This window comes from Gopherus flavomarginatus, chromosome 1, assembly GCF_025201925.1.
Source record: "Gopherus flavomarginatus isolate rGopFla2 chromosome 1, rGopFla2.mat.asm, whole genome shotgun sequence".
Classification (NCBI taxonomy): Eukaryota; Metazoa; Chordata; order Testudines; family Testudinidae; genus Gopherus; species Gopherus flavomarginatus.
This window is the reverse complement of record NC_066617.1, coordinates 11299402-11325499: the sequence shown is the minus strand read 5'-3', so window position 1 is coordinate 11325499 and position 26098 is coordinate 11299402. Positions and strand designations below refer to the sequence as shown.

The following is a 26098-nucleotide window of genomic DNA, read 5'->3' as shown; positions in this document are numbered from 1 at the left end:
AAATTGCAGTTTCGATGTTGGGGCTTGGGCTGGAGTCGGGGCTCTGAGACTCTTCTCTCTCGTGGGATCTCAGAGAATCTGGGCTTCAGCCTGAGCCCAAATGTTGACATAGCCAGTATATAGTCCCGTGAGCCTAATAATGCCGATCCGCAGCACAGCCACAGCTGGCCTCCAGTCTTATATTGTGGCATTAGACATATCCTCAGGTCAAGAAATATTGTGGCATTAGACATATCCTCAGGTCAAGAAATAGATAAGTTTATGGAGGATATTCCATCAATGGCTGTTAGCCAGGATGGGCAGGGATGGTGTCCCTAGCCTCTGTTTGCCAGAAGCCGGGAATGGGTGACAGGGGATGGATCACTTGAAGATTACCTGTTCTGTTCATTCCCTCTGGGGTACCTGACATTGACCACTGTCAATACTGGGCTAGATAGACCTTTGATCTGACCCAGTATGGCCATTCTGATGTTCTTATTTGCTTTGCTGTAGTGACTGTTCTTTGAAAGGAAAACAGCAAGGACATACTTGCAGAACAGTGGAGGAATGAGGCAGGTTATTAATACAACTCACAACATACGAATTATGTAGCTTGAGTATCTTGAGGTCCTGTTTTTATCTTACCTCGCTCACCTAGACTTGGCTGAGACTGACTGACTGAGGCTCCTCTTGAAAGCCATTCTTTCTGTCACTCATACCTCTGCTGTAGAGTTTTGTAAAGATGTTGTCTCCATTGTGTGCCAGCACCCAGGGAAGTGACAACTTAGGCCCAAGAATTTAATCTGTGATTTGTTTGATAACCAGAAGCCCTAATACACTTGCACACTTCTTTGGGATTTTTTTTGTTTACTACTGCCCCCACCTTCCCCCAATGATCTTCTTGGCCATATAATCTGCAAAATTTGGCTCTGAGGTACTTCATGACAGAAGAACAAGGTAATGCAGCATTTGTGCTGCTTTACCGAATATAGAATATGTGAATGTATTAGCAAAGTTGTATTGCCCTTAAACATGCTGAGGCCTATTTATTTTGTCACAGGATAAAAATGTTACATTATGGTATTACTTTTCATATGTTGTGATGCAAGGTGCAAAAAGTAACGCCAGTAACTTTTTGGTCATTTTTTGAGCATTAAATGTATGCTGCTTTACCATTCAGAAAATGATTCAGATGCTTTTTTGAGCTCAAATTTACAAATGGCAGTTTTAAAAATTAACACTTGATATACATAATTGCAAGCTAATTCTGAATGTGTGCTTTTCTGTGGTTGAAAGAAACCATTTTGATAGGTTATGAATATCTAACAGTTGTGTGGAATGTGTGTACTTCATTAATTTATGCATGTGCCAGAGAGAGCGGTTTGGAAGGCCCACAAGTGAATATTTATTCCCAGCATTTTTCATAGATCAGGTGTAGGATGATTTGACATTACTCCTGGGGGAATTCTGCACCACTGCGCAAACGCAGAATTCATTTGTCCTGCAGAATTTATTTGCCCTGCAGAAAACACATTTTTCCCAAGAAGTGCTGCAGTTCTGCCTTTTGCCTACTGGAGGCTGTTGTGGCACCAGAACAGCCAATGGCATGAATGCAGCTGGCTGTTCTGGTGCCACAGTGGCCTCTGATGGGCGAAAGGTGGAACTGCCGCACTTCTTGGGCACAGTATATTTTCTTCGGGCCGGGGGTGAATTCTGTGCATGCACAATGGCGTAGGATTCCCCCAGGAGTAGAAGTTCATCACAGTACCCTGCCTGCGGAGCCAGGTTAGAACAAACAAAGTGGGGCACACCGGACTGCTGGGGGCAGGGGTGTCACGGATTAGGGTTCAGAATGGCTAGTGGGGGGAACAGACTAGGGTGTGGGCTCGGGCTGGTGGGGTAACAGCGTCGAGCCAGTGGTTGAATAGGAGTGGGGGTGCAAAGTCATATGGGGAGGGGGAAGGAGGGCTGCAGGAACATATGAAGATAGGGGGTGTGGGAAGAGGGGCAGGTGTGTGTGACTGAATGGGAGAGGCTTGGGGTCAGCGAGGGTCTTCATGGGGGAGGCTTCTGAACTCCCTAACAATCCTGCCTCCCCCCACCTGTTCCATACTTCTCCCACTCACACCCAACAAACTTCCAGGTTCACTCCAGGCTCCTTTCCTCTCCCACAGCTCCTCCATTACTCCTGGCTCCCCCAAGCCTTTGCACTGGTTTTGACGGGTGCAGGAAATACACTTCTGTATTGTAATTTGATTTAATTACTCAGAGTTCTGTATTAATATGCCTAGTAAGGAATCGATTTCTGAAAAAAATTTCAGAATCTTATTTTAATCTGTATTGTTACCGAGAAACTTGCTGAAAGATATTTTGAAATAAATTACCAAAATAATTGAAACCAGCATGATGATACAGGTCTGTCGCATCTTACGCGCATTTAACATGCACGATTTCAGCTTTACGTGGTCGGCAAAAACAATAAAAAAAGAGAAAATTAACAATTTAAATACTGTTTCTGTAGTGCGGGCGATTTCACCCGCCGTTCAACTCAGTGTAATTTTGATTGTACGTGGTTTTCGCTTTACGCGCTAACCGCAGAACGGAACCCCCGCGTAAGATGACAGACCTGTTGTTGTTTATAAAATATGCAGAATTTTAAAATATTGTGTGCAGAATTCACACAGGCGTAGGACATGCTAGTCGAAGAGCTTTGAGATGTGCCTTGATACCAGATAGTGTTTCTTTTTCTAAAGAGTATGGTATTTTGCTCTGTCATTAACACTCAACATTTTACTTTTGCAACAATTCTCAACTTTTCACCTTTTCATTACCTTCGTGATATGTAACAATGACATAACAGAAGTGTGCATGGACCTGGGAATGAATGAACTGTGGAGTGTCAGAGGTCACTGCTGAAGTAACAGTGGCTGGATAATCTAGAATAGGGCTCGGCAACCTTTCAGAAGTGGTGTGCCAAGTCTTAATTTATTCACTCTAATTTAAGTTTTCGCGTGCCAGTAATACATGTTAACGTTCTTAGAAGGTCTTTCTATAAGTCTATAACATATAACTAAACTATTGTTGTACGTAAAGTAAATAAGGTTTTTTTAAATGGTTTAAGAAGATTCATTTAAAATGCAGAGCCTCCCCAACCAGTGGCCAGGACCCGGGCAGCATGAGTACCACTGAAAATCAGCTCACGTGCTGCCTTCGGCACACATGCCATAGGATGCCTACCCCTGACCTAGAGGAATAGGTCTGTGTGGTTCTGGACTTGTAAACAGATGCAATAGGCAAAAACTAAGTACAGTTAGGTCTGGTCTGTCTTTTGATGGAATATATCGGAGAGGGGAATGAGTGTCTGTTGGTTTTGTACGCCAGACGGTTAATTACTGGACTACTAGTGACTGCAAAAGCATAGCTAGAAGTCTTAGCATGAGAACAACCTTGCATATAATGCTTCTGAATACCAAAGCCCCTTCATCAGTTTCTTGCCGAAATGGATTCCTTACAAACAGAGAATCTTCATTTGTTACCCTTCTACATCCATTGAGATGGGACTCTCCATTCTAAGCTCTTTTTTTTTTTTTTTAGTAACTTAATTTCTTGATTCCTTTCTCTTTTGGGATGAATTTTTTTATGCTTTCTGCATGCCTGGAAGTAAACTTTGGTTGTGGAAAATTGAAGAAAGTCTACATAGCCACTTGGGAAAGATTAGGCATTTAAAAACTACAAGTGGCTTATAGACTGAAACCTATTAAAATACTTTCTATTTTGTTTTATGCAGCATTGTTCATATAATAATGTGACATGAAAGTGTTTCTATTGTGAAAATGCTATTGTGAAATCTGTTATCTTTCATGCTTACAGATCAAATTTGCTCAGTTTACGAGTCAACTTTATTCTACTTGCTAGCCATGGTAATTTAACTTGGGATAGGAATGCTATGCCGTGTTCCTTGTGACATCACCAATAATCAAAATTCTGTAAGCCAAAATTTGCTCTTCTGTGAGCCTACTGGGTAAAATCCTGACTTCAATGAAGTCACCCACTGTCATCAGTGGGATTGCACAAGTGTAAATTAAGACCTAATTTGGCTCAGTGGTTGGAATTTGGTTAGCAGTTCTATTAAACATGCCACAATAGACTCAAACTTCCGCTTCTGTAGTTGAATGAGCTCTGCAGAGTTAGCAGAAGGAAAACGATGTGGGGAAGGGGCGGGGGGAACGCAACCAAAGCCCCAAATGCCTTATGTTGTTTGTGTTCAACCATGACTCCTAACTTGAAAGGAGTAGACCTGTTGAATAAGAAGGCAACTTTAAAAAAACATCTATTAGAGTTGAGCTACACTTTTGTAATTCTGACTGCTTGACATTGTTGGGACTTCGTAGGCCATGCAACAGAGCAGTGGGACACATTTAACCCTTACAACAAAACTCTGTTTTGCTTGGTTGTTCATTGAAAGACTGGGCGTGGGTGAGGGAAGCAACTTACTTGGATATTCCATATACCAATAGAAAGCTCATATATTCATTTCTTATCTCAACACTTTCATTTCTGGCCCTTCTGCCTGCCTTGGTTTCAGGAAGGTTTGCGTGGGGAAAGCTCTTCATTGAGAGGGTGTGAGGGTGTTGTGAGGATTGTGATTATACTGAAAACTTATCAAGAGGTGTGTCTGACATACCAAATAATTGGCATGAGTTAATTAGTCCGTATGTGCCATAAGCTTTGGCATAATGGAATGGAACTATACTTGCTTTACTGTTGCTGCTCTGGTAAGTCTTTTGTAAATAAGTTGGCTGTAATGTTATCTAAATTGTATCTTGTAGCATGTGTTTCTATATACAGTAACTCCTCACTTAAAGTTGATCCGGTTAACATTTCATTGTTACGTTGCTGATCAATTAGGGAACATGCTTGTTTAAAGTTGCGCAGTGCTCCCTTGTAAGGTTGTTTGGTAGCCACGTGCTTTGTCCACTGCTTGCAGAAAGAGCAGCCCATTGGAGCTAGCTGGTGGGGGCTTGGAATCCAGGGTGCACTGGCAGACCCTCCTATCAGCTCCCTGCTCCCCTATGTTTCCTATGTGGCAGCTGCCCAGCAGGCTATCAATTGCCGGGCAGTTCAGCCGTCTCCCCCCCCACTGCTGTGTGCTGCTCCTGCCCTCTGCCTTGGAACTGCTCCCAGGAGCCTCCTGCTTGCTGTGCAAGGGAGGACGGGAAGGGGTGTTAGCCTCTACCTCCACTCCTGTACCTCATCTCCATTGCAGGGGGCACTACAGGGCTAAGGTCTGAGGGAGCTTGCTGGCAGAAGCTGCTCTCTCAATTTGCTAATCTACTTAAAAAGGCAATGTACTTACAGTGGGGTCAGTGTACTTAAAGGGGTAATGTGCATCTTTTTCTCTCTCTCACACACAGGGTGTGTCTCCCAGTTTTCTCTTCCATGCTGTCTCCCCTCCCTCCATTTGTGCTGCCTTGTAGAGTGAGGCTACATTAACGTGTTAATCCTTGAGGGCTCAGTGGAGTGCTAGTTCATCTTTTAGCAGTAAGGCATTCCCTGGGAAATATCCCATCCTTGGACTCACTCCACCACCTCAACCAAGCTTCACAATCATCATTGCTGTGTACAGTATTAAATTCATTTAAAACTTATACTGACTGTGTCTGTGTGTGTGTGTGTGTGTGTGTGTGTGTGTGTGTGTGTGTGTACATACATATAAAATATAGTCTTTTTATCTGGTGAAAAAAAATCCCTGAAACCTTAATTCTTACAGGGAAATTGGATTCGCTTAACATCATTTCGCTTAAAGTAGCATTTTTCAGGAACATAACTACAGCATTATGTGGGGAGTTACTGTACATATATGTTGTGTGGCCAAGTACCATAATGTCAGCCTGCAACTCTGTAGTTGAGGTTGCTGTAGATAATTTAAGATTACGTTTGAAATAGATGAACTCAGACTTCAATCACGTTTCCCTAGTCATAATATTTCGGATGATGTTTTCATTTCCATCCTCTATCACATGCTCCCTCAGTAGGCCTGTTCTTACATCATTTTATGAAAACAAAAGCACTTTAGTGCCACTTGAAATACCTGTATGTCTTGTAAGTGCCCTAAATATCTTTACTTCTTTTGATCTTGTTAAAAGTGTGGTCAGTTGTCTGGCTGCGAGCAAGTTCTCTCCGTGTGCTGTTGCAGCTCTGTGCAGACAGTTGGCACAGCAGACCTTGAGCGAACCACCCAATGACCACAAGAGTTATTAAAGTGCGAAAACTTCCAGCCAGGTTTATTGTCGACGAAGTACGATAATAGCACCTGGCAGACTCTACGAGGATACTAAGACGTGTATGTGTGATAATGGACGCAGCTCAATCCATGATGGGACTTTCCACTGCTCCCTAGGCTGGCCACAGATACTCCCTCTGAGATGGATCTTTATACCTTGATATAAACAAGTTATGTACTGTCATGCTAACCTTATCTTCTAGGAGGGGTCAGTGTGTTTGTTATCCTTGGGGAATGTTTTTGTACCATCCTTGATATCTGGATGTTCTGGTACCACTTGATATAGGGATGTATCTGCATGAGTACTCTGTACTTAGCACTTCTTAGGATGTTTCTTTTTGCAGCATCAGCTCTGTTCTTGCCAGATTCTGTGAGCAGGTTCTGCCTCATACCGGGCCTCTAATACAAGGGCTTATGCCTCAGGCTCTCTTCCTATTACAAAAAGTATATTGATTTCTGCTCTGCACCAGTTTTTTGTTACTATGTAGCAGTGATTCATTTGATCTAAACTGTTTACATGTTCAGTACTGATTGCTGTAGTACTTGCAACAAAATATGCTGAGAATCTGTAAGCAGAGAGCTGTTCTGACGGTTTTTACCGTGGCTAGTATGAGCCAAAGATAACTAAAGCTCTACTCCCAAAGGGATGGGAGTGCCTAGCACAGTGGTCCCCAACCTTTTTCGTTTGGTGGGCACCAGACGACGAGCTACGGAGGACCGTGGTGGCAGACAAGCATCCGCCAAAATTCTGCCAAGTGGCAACGTCAATAGGTGGTGCCGCCGACAAAGAGCGTCATCCAGAGGCGTCACCGCCGAAATACTGTCAAAAATCGGCTGCATTACAGCAGCGCCGCCGCTGAATGGCGCAGCTTGTCGGCGGCATTTTGGCGGATGCTCGTCCACTGGCCAGTATGCGGGCGCACTTAGACGCCCCAGCGGGTGCCATGGCACCTGAGGGCACTGCATTGGAGACCCCTGGCTTAGCATAATCCAGTACAGAACATACACATAATAGGGCATGGCCACTGTGGTGAGAATACTCTTGCAGAACAAATCTATGGACTTCATTTTTACAGGGGCTACTTCTCAAATACTTGGGAAGGTTTTACAGGCTTGAAGGGCAACACAGAAGAATATATGTAATCTGGGGTGGGTGAAGGAGACAAAGGGAACTGTTGGGAAAAGAACTTTAGATGGGGCATAGGTATTAACCTCCTCCTCCTCCAGATCCTTCCTCAAAACTCGCTACTTTGTTGCTTTTGCAAATATTACAAATAAAATAAATTTACAAGAAAACTAGCTCAGTACATAACAAAAATAGGGTTACCCCCATGACCATATTTTGTGTGAATCTCACTGCTCTTTCAAACTGCATCCCACCGTCTGTCTCTCCTTATGTCAGTCTAATTTAAATAGTTGCTACCCCAGCCATATGACACTTTATCTGAAATGCTATGCACATCTCTAGGAGCTGTATAAATGAGAGGGCAGAAAACTGTGAAAGTGAAGATGAGAAGCTTGCCCTTAATGTAGAAGAGTGGGAACCAGGGCGAGATTCAAGACTGAGGAGATGTGCTTAAAGTGATGGAGAAGGAATCCTAAAATGTCCTATGTATTAGAGTTAAAGGGCAGGTTATCTAGCCATTCAATTGATACTTTTTTTTTCTCTCTACTCTCATCATTTGGAGCAACTTTAAAATATCTGATGAAATTTTTCTTGGGCTTTGTAGCCCCTGCAGGGCGTCTGTCATCTTCCCTTCCCAAATGTGGTATAACTTCTGTTTTAATGCTACTTGTTTTTAAATACTTGTGAAATAGAATGATCCTGCGTAATGGAACTCTGATAGTAAAAACACCACTGCTCACCTCTTTTCTGTTTTATTTGTGAACAAATGTAAGACCTTGTTGAATGTTTAATGAGAGGTATTGAGCTGTTTGTGGTCTTACATCCTTGTGGTATTCATGGTTCACATTCCTGAAGTACCTGTCACCTTAATATCTGGACATGTACATAAATGATAAGAATGATCTCTAAATGGGATTTTAGCTGTCCAACCTGAACCTCCATTTCATGGCCTCTCAGGGTATGATTCCAAGTAAAGTGGAGTGAGGTGTAAAAAGCAACGAGTCCTGTGGCACCTTAAAGACTAACTAAAGTGGGCTGAGGTGAGGAACTTGCTATTCCATTAAAACACCTGTGTAAGGAGAAGTCTTTTTCCTGGGTCCGGTGTTAAACCTGGGCTGTTAAATCTTTGCTAGAAGCCAGGTCCGCAGTTTGGGCTCTCCATTGAGAAATTCTGTCTCGGTCCATGTGAGGTGTACCTTGTGCTCTGACAGCTTTCCAACCATCAGCTCATGTTTCAGTGTGAGGGACAAGTGGCAACTGTTGAGATAGATGGGCCACAGCCCCTTAATCATTTAGCAAATGATTGCTAATACCTTGAATTGGACTTGGAACTGAGTAGGTAACTAGTTCTGAGGGTGATGCTCAGGGGTGGAATGTTCTTGATGCTCTTCCTTGCTTAGAGAGGTTGCTGAATGGTATGCTAGTTCTAACATTTTCAGGTCTTCATAGCTCTTACTTGATTTTCCTCTCTTTCCAAGCTTTTTGGGGGCTGGGGTGGATAGACGGATAGAACCAATAGCACTTAATAGCTTTTAGGTTATTTATTTTGTTTTATAGCCTCTAAAATTGTAGTGTGAGGGACAATGCTTTTTCTTGTAGAGAAGGAACTAAATGAAAACAATCATATTAAACTTTTATTAACCTTTAATTTTTTTTACATGCAAATCTGTGTGTGAGAGAGAATTTGATAAATTGCTATATATGCTCTTGGATTAAATCCACTTCTAATCAAGAGAAGAATGTTAGTAGTGGTTGCTGATGAGCAGGACCTGTTACTAAAGTCCTTTGTTCAAAGGACAAATATAGTTAAGGCAGCAGGAGCATAACTTTCACCTGCACTGTGCATCAGTCCTGACCTGAAAAGATCACCTCATATCTACAGGGGGCTTCTGCTCTCCAGAGCCTGTTCAATCCTTTTTGCTTCATATATGTTAACCATCGCCAAGCAGTATCTTTGTTGGGTTTCTCTGGATGTGACAGCTCTCCACTAGGAATTGGACTGTGAGTAACTCTCTTGGAACTCTGAAAGGCCATCAGATGGTGGGTCACTTTCCAAACTGATGAATTTGAACAGATGGCCTGAAGGCTTATGTCAGACATGTTACAAATTCCATAAATTATCAGATCGCAAGTATAGTTTTGATACTGCTGTAGTATGCCCCACTCAGAGTAGGAGATGGAGTAGGGTGCAGGTTCTAGTGCTGCATTAGAGAGCAACTACTGTGTAATATCTTCTCAGTTTGGATTTTTGTTAGGTTTTTAACTTTCAAAGTGTCTGAACATTGTGGTGTGGAGGACTGTACTCTATGAAGTGATTTAGGGTTTTATTTGCATGTTTAGCAAAGAGTGGAAGAAGCCATCCCAACAGTCTAGATTGTAAAATTTGGAAGACATGGAAAAACAAATTGTTCTTTATGGGAATGTTTATTTTTCAAAATAAAATAGGAATAATACATATCCTGCAGGCACAGCATTTGGCAAATCAAAGATTAAGAGCCAGGCAGTGTAGTGAGGAAAACAGTTTTTAATAGGTTTCAGAGTGGTAGCCATGTTAGTCTGTATCAGCAAAAATGACGAGGAGTCCTTGTGTCCCAGTTAGTCTCTAAGGTGCCACAGGGACTCCTCGTAGTTTTTAATAGGGCATCTTTGGTAATGAAAATAGTCAAAAACAGTGGACTGGAGGCACGTATAAAAATCTTCAACTTTGTGTTGTAGAATTTGGTGTTTTGTAACACTTTCCATACTACTGGTGTCACGGATTAGCATTTGAACATCATATGCAAATATTGTAGCAAAATTTTTTTCCTTTGCAATAGCTAGTAAAAGCACTTGCACACTAAGACATGTTCAATTGAGGGACATAAAGGTATCCAGGACTCTGGAGGTATCTGTTATAACATTTCTTCCCAGATCTGGACCTTAGCGTCCAAAATATGGGTGTTAGCATGAAAACCTCCAAGCTTAGTTACCAGCTTGGACCTGGTATCGCTGCCACCAGCTAGGAATTATACAGTGCCTAGCTCACTGTGGTCTCCCTAAAACCTTCCCTGGGGGACCCCCATATTCAGATGCCTTGAGTCTTACAACAAAGGGAAATAACCCCCTCCCCTTGTTTCCTTGTTACCTCCTCCCAGGCTCCCCTCCCTGGACGACCCTAGGAGATTTCCTGCTTCCAGTCCTTGAAACACAAGTACCGAGAGATCTAATCTCTCTTCCCCCTCACCCAGAGGGTATGCAAAGTCAGGCTTAGTAAATCTAACACAAAGAGAGTTTCCCCCTGACTTCTTCCTCCCACCAATTCCCTGGTGAGCGGCAGACTCAGTTCCCTGGAGTCCCCACTAAAGAAAAAACCCCAACAGGTCTTAAAAAGAAAGCTTTATATAAAAAAGAAAGAAAAAGACATTAAAAATAATCTCTGTATTAAGGTGACAATATACAGGTTCAATTGCTTAAGGAAAAAAGTGAATAAACAGCGTTATCCAAAAAGAATACAATTTAAAACATTTCAACAACTACACACATGTAAATGCAAAAGAAAACAATATAAACCTATTGTCTTCCTATTCTTGTACTTACAACTTGGAAACAGAAGATTAGAAAGCCTGGAGATAGAAAAATCACTCTGAGCCGAGAGGGTCACCGAACCAAGACAAAGAACAAAGAACTCACACCCAAAACTTCCCTCCACCCAGATTTGAAAAAGTCTTGTTTCCTGATTGGTCCTCTGGTCAGGTGTTTGGTTCCCTGTGTTAACCCTTTACAGGTAAAAGAACATTAACCCTTAGCTATCTGTTTATGACAGTATTCTCTTTTTTTATGTTTCAGAAAATGTCCTAATTTAGTTTAGTATCAGACGGGTAGTCGTGTTAGTCTGGATCTGTAAAAAGTGACAAAGTCCTGTGGCATCTTTTATAGACGAACAGATGTATTGGAGCGTAAGCTTTTGTGAGTGAATACTCAGTTCGTCAGATGCATGTAGTGGAAATTTCCAGAGGCAGGAAATTTGACGCCATCAGCTCAGGATTAAACAAAGACTATGAATGGCTAGCCAATTGCAAAAGCAGTTTCTCTTCCCTTGGTGTTCACACCTCAACTGCTAGAAGAGGGCCTCATCCTCCCTGATTGAACTAACCTCGTTATCTCTAGACTGATTCTTGCCTGCATATTTATACCTGCCTCTGGAAATTTCCACTACATGCATCTTGACGAAGTGAGTATTCACCCATGAAAGCTTATGCTCCAATACATCTGTTGGCCTATTAGGTGCCACAGGACTCTTTGTCGCTAATTTAGTCTGAGACTTTGTAAGTGAAGAGAGAAGGTTTCAGTGAAGTGAATAATAGGAATGAGGAAAGAGAGGGTGGAATAAAAATCATAGCCTGCTGAGGACCCTCTGGATTTCCTTAGAAATCTATGAAGTAATAACCTTCTGGTGGTCATTCCTAGAATCTTGGGTAACAATTTTTATCTGGAAAGTTCTGAAAGGACATAGTAAAATCTAGGCATTGTGTATTTAAGTAGTTGCTTTGCATCCAGTTTTTTTGTTTTTCACACTGCACCCATCATTTGTTTCTTGTCACGTACAAATATTCTTAAATCAGCCTGCAACTGCTAGGCAGTCAGTTGAGACAAATCTACTGCTCTCTGTGAGATCCGTCTGGACTGGGGCCAGGACTTCCTTAGTCCAGCAAACCCACGGTTTATCTATGGTGCCCCATAGTCTATGGTGACTATAGGGGTGTGTGTGTGTGTGTGTGAATACTGAAGTACTGCACTTAAATTCCTCTATGTGGATGCTGCGGGAGTGAATAAAAAGGTTCCTAGTTCGCATTAACATGGTCCTAAAGTAAATTAGGAATCTTTTAGTTTGTGCCTGCAGTGTCCACATGGGAGTTCTGCTCAGCACTTTGCTGCGCACTGCAATTCATACCTTTGATGTCTGAGCAGTAGTGCAATGTAGACATAGCCCAGGAGCCTAAACCATCTTTTGTCATGTCCTGAAAGGCAGTCAGCAAGGAGTGTATTAATTTTGGCAAAGACATTTTCTCTCCCCTCCCCGCGCTTGAGAGGTTCCCTTTTCCTGGAATCACTTTCATCCCTCTCCTTTGTTTGGCAATTGTTCCCTTTCATGCAGTGATTTTTTGTTTGTTTTGTTTTGTTTTTGTGAGAGCTATTTGCTATGGTATCAGGTACTTTGGTTCTGGTATTCCTTTGGAATGGATTGGCTATTATTTTGTTTACAATGCATTTCCTCCCCCCCCCTTTGAAATGGGACAAAACGTTGAATTTTTGTGTGGAATAATCTCGATTTGGAAATGGTGGTGTTTTGCTTTTGAAATTTTAAATTGAAACAAAACATTTTGATATTCTTGAATTGGAATGTTTAATGTCTGTTTATTTAACTGACCCAAAATGTATCACTTTGAGTCAATTCAACATTAAAAATCATTTCCCTATAGTTTTGCATTGTCTCATAGGAGTTGTAGAGCAGGTACCTGATGCCCTCTTTCCCCTGTGGACTAGACTCCTTGCCCAGACTACAGCTTCTGTGTTACTTCCATGTGTGACTTCCATGATGCACTACACAGTGTGGTCAGGGGAGATCATGTTGCATCATGAGATGTAGTGTGGCCTCTGCCTGCTTCATAGGGGGCATGGGGCATCTGAATTACAACTTCCATCATGCAACGTGGCAGTACAGGAAGATGCAGTTCAGCAAACCAAAATAGTTTTACTTGTCAAACTGCCAAAATTAAACATCTTGTTTCAGTTTTTCCCAGAGGAGAACTGAAGAAGAACCAGTCAAATTTCCAGAAAATACATTTTCTGTCAACGATTTTGGACAGAAAATTCCCAGCAAACTCTAAACCTAGTATATTGTGTTGACTTGGTATATTTGGCTTCCTATATGGAGCTTGTGTATCTAGCAATAAGCACTTTTTAAAACTAAGCTATTTAGGAGAGGAATTGAAGTCTCAGTTTAAACTACAGATAGATATTTAGTTGTGCAATTGTAACTATCAATGGGAATTTGGCTAGGACATCAGTGTCAATATCCTTAAGAGTGCAGTAACAGACACTTTTTTTTTTTTTTTTTTTTTTTTTTTTTTTTTTTTTTTTTTTTTTAATTACCACCAGTGGTAAGAGGATATTAGGATTGTAACTGGAAAAATAAAATGATACCTTTACTCACTAGTATGATCAGTTGGGATGGAGTTTCTGTACCTCCTGTATCTCTCCATAGTTTCAGGTCTATGCTGCAACTTCAGTGTAGACTCCTCTGTCTTGGCTTGTGTTGTATAGTTAACATAGCTAAATGCTATAGATCTACAGCATTACACTTTATTCATATTAGATCTGCCTACAGACCGGCTGTTAAAATTTTGCACTGAATTTTGGCATCCTTTGCTATTCCTAAGAGAGAACATGTCATTTTTTCCTTAGTGTAACATTTTAATAGCTGTTTTCACTTTTAAAGGGATATTGTCAAATAGTTTAAGCCCCAAAGCTATCTATTGTACCTCTAAAATTAAGGACGACGTTTTCCATGTTCCATAACTGTTTGTGTTGTGCTTCACGTTTTCTAAATGCATGTACTATTTATTCCTTAACCTTCATTAGCAGGTCTCTACTGCTGTGGGCTTGAGCATAGTGTACTCCTGGGGAAAATTTTGCACCAAACATTTTAAATGTCTGAGCACAATATTTTAAAATTCTTCATATTCTGTATGTCAAAATAACACAATATAATCACTCCATTCAATTATTTTGGTAATTTATTTCAAAATACCTGTAAAGCACATCACTTTTTTTCCTCCCAAGCTTCCGGGACAATGTTGCAAATCATCTAAAGTTAAAAATAACCAAACCTGATATCCTCTTCCTTAACCAGGGATGGTGTTTCTACTGTTGGCAAAAATGCAATAAACCACACACTTTAAATATCACGTACTGCCCTCAGTTTGCCCATGTAATGTCCATCAGTGTCAAAACACATTGGCCATTTGAACTGTTGTATTCTGACCCTACTTTCCTCTACCTGTGTGCAAGCGTCTAGTCCAGGGGTCGGCAACCTTTCAGAAGTGGTGTGCGAAGTCGTCATTTATTCACTTTAATTTAAGGTCTCACATGCCAGTAATACATTTTAATGTTTTTAGAAGGTCTCTTTCTATAAGTCTATAATATATAACTAAACTATTGTTTAGTAAATAACTATTGTAAAGTAAATAAGGTTTCAAAATGTTTAAGAAGCTTCATTTAAAATTAAATGAAAATGCAGAGCCCCTCGGACTGGTGGCCAGGACCCGGGCAATGTGAGTGCCACTGAAAATCAGCTCGCGTGCCGCCTTCGGCACCCGTGCCATAGGTTGCCTACCCCTGGTCTAGTCTGTAAATATCTGCTGTCTTCTTTTTTTCCACTGCACGCTGTTTTGAGGCACAACTTAATAAGATGTATGGCTGGTAAATTTTCTAACCTTACAGAAAATCAATAACCAAAAATTTGTGTGTAAAGGAAGAGAATTTTATTCTTGTTAAATCATTATTCTTCCTGGGCTAAAAATGCATTCTTTGGCTATAGTGTTGTAGGTTTGATCAATAATCTAACAAGTATTTGACATTTATATACCTTTCTTTTTTCCCCACTCTCTCCCCCTCCAGTTCCACTGTTATCATGGGGGCCCAGCTTCAATTTTAGTATCTGGTATGTTGAACTTAATGGCATTGATGATCCAGATGTGGTCCAACCCTGCCTCAACTGGTACAGCAAGGTAGGCCTGCATTTTAAATGACTGCACCACTCTCAAAGCAAACACAATCTCAGGACACTGTAAAACTTACTCTTGTGCAATTGCACTATTTCTCTTCTGTTCTGCAGATATCAACTGTTTAAATGAGCTTGTTTTTTCTTTTTTTAAATTATGTATAAAGCAAGTGCGGAAGCTTAAATTCAGACTTTTTGAAACTATCCTGTGCTTTAAATTTGTATGATTTATTGTGTACCAGTGAGTCTGTGGAATTTCTGAGGCACATTTGTTAAATTGTGATCTTTTTTGCCTTACACCCTCTTCCAGTAACTTTTTTTTCCTATATCTTACCCTTTCTTTAAAGGGTCTTGAATACACTTGAACACTTGGTTATTTGAAGTAGGTGGACTTGTATTTTGTATTTGGTTTTCACTAGTGAAGCATGGCTTACACATACCAGGACAATTGTAGGCATAAGCTTCAGCATGGTGGGAGAGGGACTATGTGAGCTGTTCTAGGACACTGCTGTAATACAAACATAGTAAGTTGTTGTTCCAGGACAAAACACTAAAGCTTAAACATATAAGGATCTTGGTGGTGATTTTCAATATACATTCCCATGTAAAGTGTTCTTTTATAGAGTAATATTAAATCTTGTCATACTGATCAAGGTGTGTGTGTGTGTGTGTATGTATAGATGTACACGTTTTCATACACACTTTTTTGTCTTTGGTCAGTATGGTGAAATTTGATCATTTGAAGTCTTGTGTTCAAGAGAGCAGTTTATACAGAAACATCAACAAAGCGTGTGTGCGCATACAGACCACCTCTGTTTTCCGAAACAATAACGGTTGATAAAGGTCAATCCAAATAGTAATCCATGCAACTTTTCACCTCCCCTTTCATCTGTCCTTTTTCCTGTCACTAGGTTCTTGAATTCTCAGTGTTGCCATTACATCTTTATAATACTTTACTTTGATAGGTCAGCCTCAAACCCTGTTGCTTTTATGGACTCTAAATGAGGTTTCTTTTTTTGTTAAAATATAAAACTCCTCTCCAGAATTCCTGGTTCAATTAACCGCATTCATCAACATCAGAGCATTTTTGTAGTTTGCTTTTGCTTGACTATACTTCCTGTTCTTGTTCCTGCATTTGCTAGTGAATAGTAGAAAGCTTTTGATGCTACTTAAACTTTAAGGTTAGCTGCAGTGAACTGTTTTTAACATGATTTCTTTTTTTGTCTCCCTATCCTGTTGTTAAATTATGAGAAGTTTATTAAAAGTCGATCTACAGCTATAGTCTGGCTCGTCTACTTGAACCTTGACAATGGTGTAAAAAATAGTCTTCAGTATTTGTATAATGAGAGAGGCGCTACTTGAATTGTGGAATGATTATCAAAAAAAAATTGCAGCTGAGTTGCAGACAAGCTATGGAAAACTGCAGGAAAGTAGTAATGGACCTTAATGGACTTTATTACCACAGATAATAAGGTCATTAGTACTTTTCAGCGATTTTTTTCCGCTGTTGGCCATCCGGGCTGAGAGTGAGGGCCCCCACTGACAAAATTGCGATGGAATCTTAATATTGTGGAATCTACAATTTCCACAAATATTGCAAGTTAAGTAGAGTCTTAATAATAGTATCCAAAAGACCAAACCAGGAATGGGGCCCTGTTATCCTAGTTGCTGTACCAGTGAAGATATGGTCACTGTCCATGTATAAAAGATCTTGCAGTCTAAGAAGATGAGCAATCTTAAGGGTGGGAGACAATGAAATATATAAAGTGTGTAATGTACTCATAGCTTTTCCCAATAAAAGCCATGCCGGACCTCTTGTTGGTGTTTTAAAATAACCATTTATGCTCTTAGGGGCATTTCATTGTAAATATTGACCATGAAAATTGGCATCCAACATTAATTTAAGTCTTTATGGACTAAATATATCAAATGTATTCATGCCCTCAGTGGAGTTACACCAGGGTTTAATTTGGCCTTATGACTAAACTAGGGAGTTGAATATGCTCCAGTCTGCTTTTTTTATCCTTCCATCACTTGAGTAATTTAGGAATTTTCTGTATAGGTTTCACTTTAAAACTAGGTAGATTTTACTGATGTACAAGTGAACACTTTTAAAGTTCTATGTTATATGGTGTATATATAGCCACATCTGGAGTATTGTCCAGAAAGGGCCCCCTACTACAGAAAGGATGTGGACAAATTAGAGTCCAGCGGAGGGCAACAAAAATGATTAGGGGGTCTGGGGCACATGACTTACGAGGAGAGGCTGAGGGAACTGGGCTTATTTAGTCTGCAGAAGAGAAGAGTGAGGGGGGATTTGATAGCAGCCTTCAGCTACCTGAAGGGAGGTTCCAAAGAGGATAGAGCTCGGCTGTTCTCAGTGGTGGCAGATGACAGAACAAGGAACAGTGGTCTCACGTTGCAGTGGGGGAGGTCTAGGTTGGATGTTAGGAAAAACTGTTTCACTGGGAGGATGGTGAAGCATTGAAATGGGTTACCTAGGGAGGTGATTGAATCTCCATCCTTAGAGGTTTTTAAGTTGATGGCTTAGTTGGGATAGGTCCTGCTTTGAGCAGGGGGTTGTACTAGATGGACTCCTGTGGTCTCTTCCAACGCTAATCTTCTATGATTCTGTGTCGTTTTTTCATACATTCAGCTATATTGTGAAGCTGATCTTCTTGCTTTATTTGCATATTCCAGTAAGTGTTCTGTGTTTTTTGTTAGCACACAACTTAATCTCATTCACATATGTGCTGGTGGTTGATTTTTAAGTCACAGATAACATTCGCTCCCAACATTTTCAGGTAACTACCAGTTCACAGATGACTGTTGCAAATAATTTTGGATTAAGAATGATCAACACCGCACTTACGACTATTGTAGATATTTTTTTTCTACTTGTAAACTTTTTGTCACAAATTTTGTCAAAATTCATCCAACTCTAGGCTTTTTGAAATATACTAAAATACAGAAACTGACTTCACCTACTGAAAATGTTTAAAATAAAATCTGTCAATATTTGATACCTACGTTTTAAGAGGCAAAAAGGTGAAATTTCAATAGTTAATGAGAGAGCCCCAAATCCAATTACATGAAGCTGGCATGTTTCTCAGTCATAAAAGCTAAGGGTAGGATGTTCAAAAGTGCCCATGTGGTTTATTCATAGCTTCCAAGGTAAGAAGGAACAATTGAGATCTCTAGTCTGACCTGTATAACTCAGGCCATAGGACTTCACCAAAATAGTTACTTTTTGAACAGAAGCATACCTGTAATTTAAATTGGAATTTAAAAATATCCAGTGACAGAGCACCCACTGTGACCCTTGGTAAATTGTTCCAATGGTTAAACAGAGTGTTTAAAAAAAATCACACTTTATTTATATTCTGAATTGGTCTAATTTCAACTTCTAGCCACTGGTACATGTACTTTTCTCTGCTTGATTCTAGAGCCCATTATTAAATGTTTGTTCACCATAAGGGCACATATAGATTGTGATTAAATCACTACTTATCCTTGTCTTTAAGCTAAAGAGACTGTTCCCTTGAGTCTCACTGTAAAGCATGTTCTCCAGCCCCTCAATCATTTTCATGGCTCTTCTCTAAACCCTCTCTGATTTAGCAATATCTTTCTTGAAATGTGGGCACCAAAACTGGACAGAGTACTCCAGCAGAAGTTGCACCATTGCCAAATACAGAGGTAAAATAACCTCTCTACTCCTACTTGAGATCCCCCTGTTTACGCCTCCAAGGATTTTATTAGGTCTTTAGTCACAGCATCACACTGGAAGCTCATGTTCAGTTGATTATCCACCACAACTCTCAAAGCTTTTAAGAGTCACTGCTTCCCAGGATAGAATCTTCCATCTTGTAAGTATGGGCGTATGTTCCTGTTCCTAGATGTATACTTTTACATTTAGCCATATTAAAACGTGCATTGTTTGCTTGTGCCCTGCTTACTAAGTGAGCCATATTGCTCTTTATCAGAGATCTGTTCTCTTCATTATTTACTACTCTCCCAATTTTTGTGTCATCTGCAAACTTTCTCTCTGATTTTCTTTTCTTCCAGGTTGTGTTAAATAGTGGAAGGGATCAGTTCTTATCACTACATGATCCCATTAGAAATGCACCTGTTTTTTATGATGATTCCTCATTTACTGTTACATTTTGAGACCAGTTAATTAGCCATCTTTTAATCCACTTCATGTGTGCCATGTTAATTTTGTATTCTAGATTTTTTTTAATCAAAATTTCATGTGGTACTTTAGTCAGGTGCCTTACTACCAAACTTGTAATCTCATTAAAGAGATATGGGAGCACAAGTTCAATGAAAGTGGGTGTGCTAAGTTGCTTACACACTTTGGAAAATGTCACCCTGAATTCCTTCCATCTAGTTATTGCTATTAACATATTTAAAGCTAATGATAATTAGGGCTGTCGATTAATCACAGTTAACTCATGCAATTAACTAAAAAAATTAATTGCAATTAGTTGCAGTTTTAATTGCACTGTTAAACAAAAGAGTGCCAATTAAAATTAATTAAATATTGTGGGTGCTTTTCTACATTTTTGCGTATTGATTTCAGTTATAACACAGAATACAAATGGTACAGTGCTCACTTTATATTTTTATTAAAATATTTGCACTGTAAAAATGATCAACAAAAGAAATAGTATTTTTCAGTTGACCTCATGCAAATACTATAGCGCAATCTCTCTAGCATGAAAGCAATTTACAAATGTAGATTGATATTTTTTGGTTACATAACTGCATTCAAAAACAAAGCAATGTAAAACTTTACAGCCTACAAGTCAGCTCAGTCCTACTTCTTGTTCAGTCACTAGCTAAGAGAAACAAATTTGTTTCCATTGACAGGAGATAATGCTGCCCACTTTTTATTTGCAATGTCACTTAAAAGTGGAACAGACATTCGCATGGCACTTTTGTAGCTGGCATTGCAAGGTATTTACGTGCCAGATATGCTAAACATTCATATTCCCCTTCATGCTTTGACCACCATTCCAGAAGACATGGTTCCATGCTGATGAAGCTCATTAAAAAAATTATGCGTTAATTAAATTTGTGACTGAACTCATTGAGGGGGGGAATAATATGTCCTCTGCTCTGTTTTACCTGCATTCTTCCATACATTTCATGTTATAGCAGTCTCGGATGATGACCCAGCATGTTGTTCGTTTTAAGAACACTTTCTCTGAAGATTTGACAAAATGCAAAGAAGGTACCAATGTGAGATTTCTAAAGCTATATCTACAGCATTGGACCCAAGACTTAAGAATCTGAAGTGCCTTCCAAAACCAGAGAGGGACAAGATGTGGAGCATGCTTTCAGGAGTCTTAAAAGAGCAACACTGTGATGCGGAAACTACAGTACCCAAATCGTCAAAGATGAAATCAGCCTTGTGCTAGTGGCATCTGAGTCAGATGCCGAAAATGAACATGCGTCAGTCCTCACTGCTTTGGATTCTTATTGAGCAGAACCCATCATCAGCATGGATGCATGTCCTCTGGAATGGTGGTTGAAGGATCAAGAGACATATGAATCTTCAGCGCATCTGGCATGTAAATACCTTGTGACGCCGGCTCCAAGAGTGCCATGCAAATACCTGTTCTCATATTCATGAGACATTGTAAACAAGAAGCAGGCAGCATTATCTTTCGCAAATGTAAACAAACTTGTTTTAGTGATTGGCTGAACAAGAAGTAGGACTGAGTGGACTTGTAAGATCTGAAGTTTTACGTTTTATTTTTGAATGCAGTTATTTTTTGTACATTATTCTACATTTGTAAGTTCAACTTTCATGACAGAGATTGCACTACAGTACTTAAGTGAATTAAAAATATTATTTTATTTTTATAGTGCAAATATTTATAATAGAAGTAAATATGAAATGAGTAATCATAGAATATCAGAGTTGGAAGGGACCTCAGGAAGTCATCTAGCTCAACCCCCTGCTCAAAGCAGGACCAATCCCCAGACAGATTTTTGCTCCAAGTCCCTGAACTCACAACCATGGGCTTAGCAGGCCAATGCTTAAACCACTGAGCTATCCCTTTGTATTCTGTGTTGTAATTGTAATCAATATATTTAAAAACATGAAAAACATTCAGTTTAACAGTGCGATTAATCGCGATTCATATTTTTAATCGCTTGACAGCCCTAATGATGATATATCTTCCCCCTCTCTGACAACTAAAACAGTAGCTTTTTCAGATGCTGTTTTTTGAGTTTTGGGTACTGTAAGTCACTGGATCTCCTCCAGACCCTAGTGTCAAAATCCTGCACTGTTGGATGGCAGGTGGGCAGCACTGATATACTGGGGGATATGATGAGGAGTTGGTGTGAGGGAATAGTTTGCAGTGCTAGTTTTGGCATGCACACCAGTTTTTTCTGAATACAGTTATGCAAGACAGCTGGGCTTTTGAGGCTATGGGCTTTCATGCTTTTTTACTTTGTTTTCAAGTAATGGCGATTAATGGTCATTGTCTGTGTGTATATGGTATATATTCCTGTTTAATACTCTTCCCTTATGCTCTTTGGCTTAGAGAAGCTGTGACCTACTTACTGTTTTAAAGTATTTTGTTATATAATTTATGATTGTATAACTTTGGGAGTGAAGGGTTTTTTCCACTTTCTTCCATTTTCGTGCAGAATTCAGCAGCAGTAAGACCAAAGAGAGAAAAGGAATGCCAGTGATTTTAAAGATTTGGTTTTGTGGTGAAGTGTGCAATCACATCTTGTAACTGTATCAAAAAATAAAATCATCTTAAAGAAAGAAATAGCACAATGTTTTGTCTCATCTCCTTGGGAGGCAGATGCCATGGAAAGTATATTACGTTTAGTATAGCTTTGTAGGCTATGAACAGTTAACATATGCAATATGTATGAGAGCTTGCACTTCCCTGTCATCCCAACAAATTTGTAAGAAATTCCTGCTAGTACCAGCCAGGGAAATCTACCCTTCTCATAGGTTTTCTTGTGTTCCAGTAGTACCGTGAACAGGAAGCCATTCGTCTGTGTCTAAAGCATTTTCGCCAGCACAACTACACTGAGGCTTTTGAATCACTGCAGAAGAAAACCAGGATTGCGCTAGAGCACCCAATGTTGACAGATCTGCATGACAAACTAGTGCTGAAAGGAGACTTTGATGCTTGTGAAGAATTGATAGAAAAAGCTGTAAATGGTAAGTGAATCCAAAGCAGCATCTTGTCTGGAAAGCCTGCTGATGTATAAACTCTTTCCATAATGTACATTAAATATACACAGCTCTATTGTGATAGCTTTTGTTTTGCATTATGTAAGGGGAGCTATTTAGTATCTGAAGCATGATGCCTTGTAAACTCTTGCTGGACACATGATTATGATCTGCGTGAGAAGAGTTAGTAAAGGTTGACAAGACTTACTAACATTTTCCCTGGTTATAACACTACAAGAGAAGGTAATAAACCAGGCCTGCACAACATACGGCCCGCGGGCTGCATGCGGCCTGCAGAGGCTCACTGTGCGGCCCGCGGCCGGGATTCAAAAGGCTCTGAGCTGCCCGCAGTGGCAGGGAGCCCAGAGCCCCTTAAATCTCAGCCGCGGCAGGGAATCAAAGGGCTCTGGGATTCCCGCAGAGATTCCTGTCCACAGTTGAGATTTAAAGGGCTCAGGGCTCCCTACCGCCACGGGCAGCCCAGAGCCCTTTGAATTCCGGCCGCGGCTTCAGCGGATGGACTGGGGCTGGGATTTAAAGGGCTCGGGCTCCCCTCAGCGCCAGGAGTCTGGGCCCTTTAAATCCCTGCCCCAGCCCCGCAAAGCTCCACGTTCCCTCAGCTGCCGGAGCCCCGGGCCCTTTAATTTGCCCTGATAGATCCCAGCCACCTCTTCAGCTGGGAGCCCGTGGTTGATTTTAAAATCAACCATCACCTCCCCACCCCCAACCTTCCTTTTTGGCCCACAGCTGTTTTGGTGGGGCGGCGCTGGGGAAGAAGGGTTTGTTTCTGCAGGGCTGGGCGGTGCTGGAGCCGGGTGTTTCCACAGGCAGGGAGGTCCTGGGAGGGGGGAGATGTTTCTGTGGGGCTGGGGGGTTTCGGCCCTCAGCTGTTGTCTTTGGAGTAATGTGGCCCTCGCTGCTTTAAGAGTTGTGCAGGCCTATAATAAACAAAAGAGAAGTTGAGAGGAGTGTAAGGGAATGACAAGATTTCAGTAAGACTCACCAATTAACAGGGCCATCTCTTCATTATGGTTGATTTTGTTAAATTTAATGGATTGTTCTTTTTAAACCTACCTAATTGGGCAACACTGCAGACATAATATTTTGGGAGGGATTTGAGTGAGGGCAGTGGCTTTGTTAATGGATGTAGGGACAATATGCCTTGTAATAGGAATCTGCTTACAGGAAGACCCTGAGGTGAGAGTGGGAGACAGGCTCTGACTTTTGGAGCAGAGGCCCAGCGGCTAGATTTGTTATAAATAAATTTAAGATTAACCCTTTATTTAGAGCTTTATTTAGAGTGCAGAGGGAGCTTGAGTAGCAGAGTTGAAGTGTCTTTGCCCTGCACAGCAAGCTTGGAGCACAGCCACGGTTAGAACTCAGCAAGTCCTGACTCTCAGGATTGTGCTCTATGTTCATTTGCTCAGTCTAGGTGAAACTTATACTGGCATAATAAAAGGAGAATCTTTGGGTAACTCCTTTGACTTCAGTGGCATAATAACAATGTAGCATGATGGCAAGTCCAGCCCAGAGCTTTGTCCTTCTGAGCTCAACTCTCCTGATTTGTAATAGCTGCGAATAAAACACAACTTCCAGAAGTGTGTATGTGCCTGCTGGCAACATCAGTAATGCAGTTTTTATCAAAGTAGTGATTGGTTCCTGGGGTGCAGTGGGAGTGAAAAGAAGTGTAACAAAAGATAGCCTCATAGTTTGTGTCTCCTTTATAAATCAAGTATATCAAATAGCATGTTCTGTTTACTGTGTGGGATTGTGCTGTGCTACTTTCCACTCCTTTGGGACTGCTCTATTTTCTCCAGACTTGTAGATTGTGCTTTTTCTAGGAAGTACTTGAGTACTTTCTTACTTGAACAAATGATTCATAACTGCTGCAATGTTCTCCTGCTTATCCAGGTATAGAAGTATTGGCAAAGGACAAGTATGGCAGATTCCTAGATCCAGTATTTCACTGGTTAAGAAATCACGGTTGCTTTCCAGTTTAATTTTTTTTTTGTGGTGAAGAGTCAACCTGCCTAGTTCCTGATACAGTTTTAAATGTCAGGTTTGCATTGACTGCTGACATCTCTTGGCATAGAGCAATGGCCTTGAACAACTGATTGCTTGCTTCAGTTGCACCTATGCAATGTGCAAAAAAACTCTGGCCGTCTAGCTCTAGGCCAGGTCTACACTAGAAGAGGTTTGCTGTTATAGCAATACTGGCAAATGCTCCTAGTGTTAGACGCAGTGTATACTGGTTCCTTGAGTGACATAAACTAAGCTGGGAAAAGCACTTTCATGTTGGTATAACTGCGTCTACACTAGGGCTTTTGCCAATACAGAAATTTGCTTAAAATAAAAAAGAACTTTGTAAACTGACGTTAGCAAACGTTTCTGGTGTATGCCTGACATTAGGCTATGGCTACTCTGGAGAGCTTAGTGGCGTAGCTGCACTGATGCGACTGTGCTGCTGTAAGCTCTCTTGTGTACCTGCTGTAAGCTGATGAGAGAGAGCTTTTCTGTCGACTTAATTAATCCATTCCCAACGAGTGATGGTAGCTACATCAGTGGGAGAAGTTCTCCCACTGACCTAGCACTGTCCACACCCGCACTTAGGTCAGTGTAACTGTGTCGCTCACAGGGTGGCTGATTCACACTCGGAGCGAAATAAGTTATATCAGCATAAGTGGTAGTGTAGACGTAGGCCTGGTCTACATTACGCGTTTATTCTGATTTTAGCAGCATTAAACCGTTTTAACGCTGCACCCGTCCACACGAGGCCCTTTATATCGATATAAAGGGCTCTTTAAACTGGTTTCTGTACTCCTCCCTGATGAGAGGAGTAGCGCTGAAATCGGTATTGCCATGTTGGATTCGGGTTAGTGTGGCCGCAAATCGACGGTATTAGCCTCCGGACAGTATCCCACAGTGCACCACTGTGACCGCTGTGGAAAGCAATCGGAACTCGGATGCACTGGCCAGGTAGACAGGAAAAGCCCCGCGAACTTTTGAATTTCATGTCTTGTTTGCCTAGCGTGGAGCTCTGATCAGCACGGGTGGCGATGCAGTCCCAAATCCAAAAAGAGCTCAGCGTGGACCGTACGGGAGATATTGGATCTGATCGCTGTATGGGGAGACAAATCTGTTCTGTCAGAGCTCCATTACAGAAGATGAAATGCCAAAGCATTTGAAAAAAATCTCCAGGCTATGATACAGAGTCCACAGCACAGTGCTGTGTGACAACCGTAATGGAAAGCCAAAGAATCAAATGGACGTTCATGGGGGAAGGGAGGGGGTACTGAGGACTCCAGCTATCCCGCAGTCTCCGAAAAGCATTTGCATTCTTGGCTGAGCTCCCAGTGCCTGTAGGGTCAAACACATTGTCTGGGGTGGTTCAGGGTATATCTCATCAATTTACTCCACCGCCCCCTCCCCCCCGGTGAAAGAAAAGGGAAAAAAATCGTTTCTTGACTTTTTTCAATGTCACCCTATGTCTGCTGCACGCTGCTGGTAGATGCAGTGCTGGGGCACTGAACAGCAGCATCCTTCCCCCCCCCCCCCCCCCCCCCGGTGGCAGACGGTACAGTGCAGTAGGATTGGTAGCTGTCCTCCTCATCGTCCCGTGAGTGCTCCTGACTGGCCTCAGGTGAGGTTGACCGGGGGCGCCTGGGTAAAAATAGGAATGACTCCTGGTTATTCCTGGCAGATGGTACAGAACAGCTGGTAACCGTCCTCATCATAGCA

General features: G+C 41.2%; 1 protein-coding gene across 2 annotated transcripts in view; it reads left to right on the top strand.

The window, feature by feature from the left end:
• The window catches only part of MKLN1 (muskelin 1), a 193461-nt gene that overhangs the window by 49387 nt on the left and 117976 nt on the right, over window positions 1-26098 (top strand). For both annotated transcript variants that reach the window (XM_050936877.1, XM_050936878.1), the window contains 2 exons: window positions 15048-15157; window positions 22156-22348. In XM_050936877.1, coding sequence (XP_050792834.1) covers window positions 15048-15157; window positions 22156-22348 — 303 coding nt within the window. The remainder of the gene's footprint in view (window positions 1-15047; window positions 15158-22155; window positions 22349-26098) is intronic.